Raw genomic sequence first — 7,847 nt, 5'->3', positions numbered from 1 at the left:
TTGCTGGACTTGGTTATAGTAAGATAGTTATGGGTCAATTATTCCTCCATTTTGCATGTTCTCTAAGGGCATTTCAGGAGAAGGGGGGGGGGGGGGGTTATTTTGGTTGTTTGAGATCGTAAGATGCTATGAAGGGAGTGTGTGACTATTTAGGATTGGTTGGTTTTTGTTCACGTTATCTAGGTTACAACTTAGATGGAGGGGTTGATTGTGACTCTATACACCCCACAATTGTTAAGTGAGAAGCATTCTCTTTGGTTGTTAATTTTCGAGTCGATCGCTTGTGTTGAAAGAGTAATTGTTATAATGAGATACTTTAATGAGTTTCGGGATGCTAGTGAGAGACTAGACTCTCAGTTCTTTGTGACCTCGAATTCTTATTTTATTTTAGTACGTTTAATTCATTGAAGATTTGGAGATTATTATTATGCATATAAGGGGCCTAGGTTTACTTGATGTCACTAGTCGAGGTCTAAATTTAGTAAATTGACTAGTTCCTTGTCTCTGAGGTTTTTTGTTGCATTCCCTCGTATGACGAATTTTATTCTTGAGAAGAAGGCACAAGATGATTGGCTTGTTCGTTTATGTTTGTTTAGCACCTTAACAAACGTACTTACACAAACACGAACAATGTAATTTGTTAAACGAACGAACAAGAAGAAAAATTTTCCTTCTTTTATCTGTTTGTGTTTATTCATTTGTCCTTTTAACTTAAACGAACAAAAATGAACAAACTTTGTTCGTGTTCGATCGATTCGTTTACAACCATACATATCTATTAAATTTTCAACAACCAATACATTACGACCTAATTGAAGATTTTCATCTTAAGGTTTATATTTTTGTAGTAGATTACTTAACATATTACGAAAGAAATTCAGACTTGTTACAAATCTTGAATTATTTTCAGTTACAAGTTTTATACGCAAGTAATCCAAAACGAAACCAGTCGTCTGACTGTAATAGGGGGCTGCTTTCAATTGCAAATTAATAAAGAAACTAAAAGAATTTGCGGATGAACATTCTTTCTTCAAAGTTGACTTTGACTTTTTCGGGACAATAAGTTATTGCTTATTTTGTAACAAGTATTTGTGAATTGTGAGGATGAATCAATCCTCGTGTAATATATTCCTATAAGCTTTTCATGTTTTCCCTCTTCTATTTAAATAATTGTAAACTTACAAAGAGATTCAATTAAAACTTGATAAAAGTCAACTATGAAGCAGTCAAATATGTTCTTACTTCTCATTGTTTGCATTCCTTCGTCTTTAAATTACTATGATTAATTTAATAAATGTTTTAAGATATTTACTTAGTAGCAAAAACAATAAAAAAAAACCCTATATATAACAATCAATATTGAATGAATAGATAACTTTATATATATAGATCTATCGTCAAAAATTTTAACCTTCAATTTTTTATATAACTAAAAAAAATCTTTAAATATTATAAAAATACATAGAGATTAATTACCGGTGTTCCTTAACGTGTAAATATCAAATTATATTATATATTATATATGTTGTAGCACAAGTGATCATGTCCTATCCATTATTAACAAATGGCATTTGAATGTACAAATAGATAGACTAACAACCCTCATACATAAATACTACCTCAAAGTTCGTCTAATCATTGTAGTGTTTGTATTACGATTACAAGATGACAACCGAAATCACAACAACAACAACAACAACAACCTCCATTAGAAACCGGCCTCCAAATACTGGAAATCTCATAACTGTTCTTTCTATCGACGGCGGAGGCATCAGAGGTATCATCCCTGGTGTCATTCTCGAGTATCTCGAATCACAGCTTCAGGTATATATACATAACTCCCACATACATATTCAATTACTCATGATAATTATATACTTTTAGACGTATCTTTTTGGGCTTAATCAATTAATCACATGTATATATACATGCAGGAGTTAGACGGAGATGAAGCAAGATTAGTGGATTACTTTGACGTCATTGCTGGAACAAGCACGGGTGCTCTAATAACTGTCATGCTAACGGCTCCAGACGAAAACAACAAACCTTTTTATGCTGCTAAAGACATCGTTCCATTTTATCTTGAAAACACCCCTAAGATTTTCAAACAAATCGGGTAATATTATGGATCAATCATGTTACATGTACATGCATACGCCTATGATCGTATGATCCCTCTCTAAACGACTTTTTAATATTCTGAATGTTTTTTTGGTAAATTTAGAGGGCCATTTGCTGGGATTATAAAGCTGTTGAAGGCGTTGATAGGACCAAAGTACAATGGAAAATATCTTACAACCCTCGTAACAGGTTTACTAGGAACCTTGAAGCTGAGTCAGACATTGACTAACGTTGTCATACCTACTTTTGACATAAGGGATATGCAACCTGTGGTGTTTAGTTCATTTCAGGTTTGTGTTTTTGCTAAATCACTTAATATAATCGCTTAAGTTGGGGGTTATTAACTTGAGAGATATTAAAAATGGTTATTTTGAAGGTGACAAGAGAGCCAACCACAGATGCACTCTTATCAGACATTTGCCTTGGTACGTCAGCAGCACCTACGTACCTCCCTGCTCATTACTTTCAGAATGGTGATCGTGAGTTTAACCTTATTGATGGTGGAGTCGCGGCTAATAACCCGGTAATTAACTAACTAATTACAAACTACAACTATTGTCCCTATATCATGTTTAATAGCTAGATATAACACTCTCAATCGATGCATGGGCGATTTGAAGAGGTTTAGAAAAATGCATGATCTGGTCTAGATCGGTCCTTGAGTTCATAAAGATCCTACTTTGGTTTTTTTTGAAATAAATACTAAATATAAAAGATTGTAACCAAAGGACGAAGTTAAATATTTTTAAATTACAAACTATAAATAAACATATAGGTGAATTAAGACTTTATATAAGTTATAAAATATGCGACGTGTATATTAATTATTAGAAATTAGAAATGGACGGAATGTTTGAATATTTAAAACCAACAAACGGGAATACTTAATTAGGGATTATAATGTCAAAGAATTCTAAAAATACTATAATATAATGAATAATTAAAGTTGGTAAACAAATGGAAAAATTAAATTAAAAATCATTAAAATTACAATAAAAGTCATATGAAGTTTATAGATTATAAAAATACTTATAGAAAAAAGGTTAAATACCACAAAGTTTATAACAAAATTCTAATTTGACAGTATATTTTTTTTATCTTAAATTTGACACTATTTAACCGGTCAACCTAGTTATTTATTGACGTCGTATCAAAAAATGTCGCTTCTAATGATGGGACATTATGATGATATGATGACATGTAAAGATTGAACAAAACATACTAAAATTTTATTTTATTTGATTTACACTAAATTAAATTTATTTTTTTCAATTTTAACACTGTTTTTTGTTCCGAACTAAATATAATTTTTTTTAATTTTGTTAAATGTTGACACATTAATATGTGATGTCAGCATGCATGTCATCAAAATTGACATGCCAACATGTAACCTGGTTGACCGGTTAAGTGGCTAAAATTGTAAAAAAATGAAAAAACATAGTTTCAAATTTGAGACAAAAATATAGTGTTAAATTATAACTTTTGTATAAACTTGGTGTCTTTTGTTCTAATTACCGTAGAAAGTATACCAGTTCATGAAAATTCTAAAACTCATAAAGATTTTTAAAAATAGAAAACGAATTATAGATATTCTAACTATTAACAAAAAGAAAATTCAATTACTTGGAAGTGCATTGAAAATTTATCGAAGTTATTCAATAATTCTGGATACGGATACAGATATTGAAATCGATTATTCGAAATTAATTAATAGGCGAAGTAATTTAAATAAGTCTTTTTTTTATAGAATGGTGCAATCTACAAATTTAGAACAAAGAAAAGTCATCTCTAGGTAAGTTTAATTTTTGAAACCAGAACTCAACATGAACTCCAATTAAAACGTACTTAGATTTACTTAGTTTATATATAATAGGAGTTGTAAGATTTATATCGTGTAGACGTGTAGTATTCTAGTTATTATTGACTACACTAATGTTAATAAAAGGAGACATTCTTAAGATCCAGTATCGTATCACACTTTGAAAAGAAAAAAGGAAATATGAAATTGAGAATTTGGAAGCGCCAATATCCCAATTGAATAAGGAGTGATCTTCTAACTCTTACAAGGCTAAACAAAGTGGAATTTTTCATTATTAAATAATGCATAAAATATAAAAAATAATTAAAGATGATAAATTCCAGATATCAGATATTCGAGATATCCGAAATTCTTTGAAATCGTTATTTTTATTTGAATACGAAAAACCGGATATAAGATTTTTGGATATCCGGAATTTTGAATATCCAAAATTTCAGATAAATTTAGATTGTCTTTTTGGATTATTGGATCAGTTTTTCGGATATCCGAATTTTCGGATAAATTATTGATCGGTTTTTCTAGATGTGACCTCTTTAGTGGCTCGGCTACATCACACCCAGGTAGTGCACGGATATCGGCCACCGAGAAAAAAATCAACCCTTTAAAGAAAATTGTCCATATATATATATATATATATATATATATATATATATATATATATATATATATATATATATATATATATATATATATATATATATATATATATATATATATATATATATATATATATATATATATATATATATATATATATATATATATATATATATATATACTCCACACCTTATATAAACTCCACCTTTTTTTTAAAACCATCACACTAAACTCAAACATTTGCAAATACTTTCTATAATGAATCCATCCCATAATAGCACAGTTCATTCCAACCCACAACCGTCGATAATTTATGTGTCGATGTTCCATCCTGTTAACCGCAATTTGAATCATCCCATCAATTTTTTGGATAGCACCAAACTTTTTTGTGCCCCCCAAACCGAAACACAAAAACAAAGATGATGAAGTGATCCCCCAAACAAAACCCGAAAAAGTGGACGCATAAGAGGTGGCGTCAGTGACCTCCTACATTAATCTAAAGTCCGAAGAGTGTTATTTGTTCTACTATGCGTCCATTCTTGTAGTAATTATGGAAGTAATTACGTTTGCAACCACTAGCTTAAGAGCACGTTAAACCCAAAAAGGTGTAGTAAATAAGGATTAGGGGCTTTATTCCCCTTTTATGGTCCACAATAAGACAGTCTATTAATCCTTTCTCTTTCTGGCAAATTTATAATGTTACACCGTACCATCTTTATTAACTATATAACAACAAAAAGACTTTTTTAGGATTGGTCTTATCCAGAAAAACTTCAAAACATCAGGTTTAGCGTTCAACTCTAATATAAAATATTATATTAAAAAAATGGTAAACCTCACCATTCGTTATAAATCCTAGCACATTGGGTAAATTGTCAAGTAGTGCTGATAAAGACATTTTCAACCCTCCACTAAAAACCTACAATTACACTATAAATTAGATTATAATGCTTCAACCCTACATTATACCTAATCCTATATATAATATTTGATTTTAGTGTAATAATATATATAGTATTAAATTTTAGTGTAACACTAAATATATGTTCGGACCTTAGCATTTCTTTTTTTACACTATAAATATAATCGTATAGTTTAAAAGATGGTATATACTATATAGACTAAAGTCTTCCAACCCATTATACTATATTTGACGCTATGAAGAATATTATATGTATATCGTTTTTTATCCAACATTATATTTAGTGTTAAACTATATATATATATATATATATATATATATATATATATATATATATATATATATATATATATATATATATATATATATATATATAGTGTTTGGTATAATATAAGATTGGAGCATTATAATGTAAAAGTTACTTTTTATTATAACCTTCAAGATGCCCTTATTACATAACAATATAACTAGAATATTATTTTTAGTGTGAAATTGGTTGGAGGACTTTAGTGTATATATTATATATCTTTTACATTATAATTATAGGTATTCTATAAAAGATAGTATTAAAAGTTAGAGACGGTCTAATATTTTGGACTTTGAGAGGGTTTCATGAATCTTAGACCAATTTCCTAGTTCAAATGCTAAACTACCATTTAGCAAAAATACTACTCTTTACCAAGATAATATCTATATTTTCATGCAAAAAGCAAAATTATCATGCAATAAGTATCACTAATAACTTATATACAACTGTATATAATTAAAATATGAAGTGCACGTGTAAATATTTTGTCTTGATTGGCAGTCATTGGTAGCCATAGGGGAAGTGACAAGGCAAGTTATGAAAGAAGATCCAAATTTTGTCCCAATCTCACCTCTCGATTATGGAAGATATCTTGTGATATCATTAGGGACAGGCACCGAAAAGCAACCACCTATATACGATGCGAAAACAGCAGCGAAATGGGGTGTGCTTGGGTGGATGGTCAATAACGGTTCGGCCCCATTGATAGATTCTTTCCAGCAAGCGAGTGCCGATTTGGTTGTTTTTCATAACAATGTTGTCTTTGAAGCCCTCAATTCCACTGACAGTTATCTCCGAATTCAGGTATGGTTCTCTCATTTTCAACATTTATTGATAGATTACACAGTACGACTTGAAAATGGACATCAAGGAGACCTTTAAATATTGGGTTAATCTCATAAACAAGTAACAACCTATTTGTCTTTTAAAAAGTATTATTCTAAAAAAGAGGTATCATAAATAGGTAACAATGATATAAGGGTATTTTGAGAACACAAAGTTTCAATTGCTTACTTTCTGATAGAATTTTTTAAAACAGTTGTGTTATATACCAAATAGATCGTTACAAGTTTATGAAGTTAACCATTAAATACTCGTAGCTTTATTATAACAGCTTGTCGGTGTTCCCTGATCTTAAAAATTCATTAATTTGTGTACTTTGACAATATATATGGACATCCATTCATGAGTTGTACAATTAAAAGTCAATTAGAATATTATACTTCAAGCATTAAAAGTTGGACGAATTTAAGGATTCAAGTTTTTGTATGCTCCTATTGGAAAAAACTAGGATGAAACATTGACCGGAGACTTGGCTTCGGTGGATGTTGCGACAACTCAAAATTTGAACAATTTGGTCGATGTTGGCAAAGCTTTGCTAGATAAGCCGGTTTCTCGGGTGAATTCCGATACAGGGGTATTCGAAGTGCTCCCAAATGGTGGTACAAACCGTGAAGCATTGAAAAGGTACAACTCCAACTCTATTACCAAATTATAATAGCTACCCTTCGATATGGTATAGTTTCTTGATGTATGTTTTCATTTTATGAAACCAGGTTTGCAAAACAGCTCTCGGATGAACGAAAACTAAGGGAGGCAAATTGTACAGCACAGGAAGTGCTTGAGTGATGTTTATTCGATAATTTTATGAAATTATTCAAATCTGGAGAACGTCGTAAATTTGTAATAAATATTTGTTAAATTTAATTGTTATTTGTTTTAGTATAACAGTCAAACTGATTATCTATACGTATTTATGTTATTGTATATGTTTGTATATTGATCATAATGGTGTTGTTGAATGTTGATCAATATAATGTTTTTCTATAAAAAAAGTATAGTGTGTATTTATTGGACAATTTAATAAGGAATTTTTCAATCCATTACTGTTACTTATGGTTTTACGAGAGTAATCCGAGTTAAAGGTTCTTTCATTTCCAGCTTTCTACACATTCCAAATCGTTTCATAACAAATATCCACCAACACCTTTCTCTTCTTTGGGTAATTTCTCCAGGGTGCAGCAAACTCCAACACCTCACTAGTTTTATCAAAATGAGGCTCTGATGTACCACACCAATAA

At 30.2% G+C, this 7,847-nt stretch overlaps 1 protein-coding gene across 1 annotated transcript; it reads left to right on the top strand.

Annotated features, from left to right (window-relative positions):
* The first annotated feature begins 1,603 nt into the window (after window positions 1–1,603).
* LOC111908963 (patatin-like protein 1) lies at window positions 1,604–7,644 on the top strand. The gene is made up of 7 exons (XM_023904762.3): window positions 1,604–1,824; window positions 1,935–2,116; window positions 2,225–2,411; window positions 2,498–2,644; window positions 6,268–6,570; window positions 7,058–7,233; window positions 7,323–7,644. The coding sequence occupies exons 1-7, from the start codon at window positions 1,666–1,668 to the stop codon at window positions 7,393–7,395; spliced, it is 1,227 nt and encodes a 408-aa protein (XP_023760530.1). The 5' UTR covers window positions 1,604–1,665; the 3' UTR covers window positions 7,396–7,644.
* Window positions 7,645–7,847: the final 203 nt, after the last annotated feature.

Source organism: Lactuca sativa, chromosome 4, assembly GCF_002870075.4.
Source record: "Lactuca sativa cultivar Salinas chromosome 4, Lsat_Salinas_v11, whole genome shotgun sequence".
In the NCBI taxonomy this organism is placed as follows: Eukaryota; Viridiplantae; Streptophyta; class Magnoliopsida; order Asterales; family Asteraceae; genus Lactuca; species Lactuca sativa.
This window is presented reverse-complemented; position numbering and strand designations above follow the sequence as displayed.

Excerpts from the sequence above, each read along its gene's own strand:
- LOC111908963 (XM_023904762.3), top strand. The coding sequence starts at position 1,666 with ATGACAACCGAAATCACAACAACAACAACAACAACAACCTCCATTAGA. Across the intron at positions 2,117-2,224 it reads AAGATTTTCAAACAAATCGG|AGGGCCATTTGCTGGGATTA; the intron begins GTAATATTATGG and ends TGGTAAATTTAG. Across the intron at positions 6,571-7,057 it reads ACAGTTATCTCCGAATTCAG|GATGAAACATTGACCGGAGA; the intron begins GTATGGTTCTCT and ends GGAAAAAACTAG.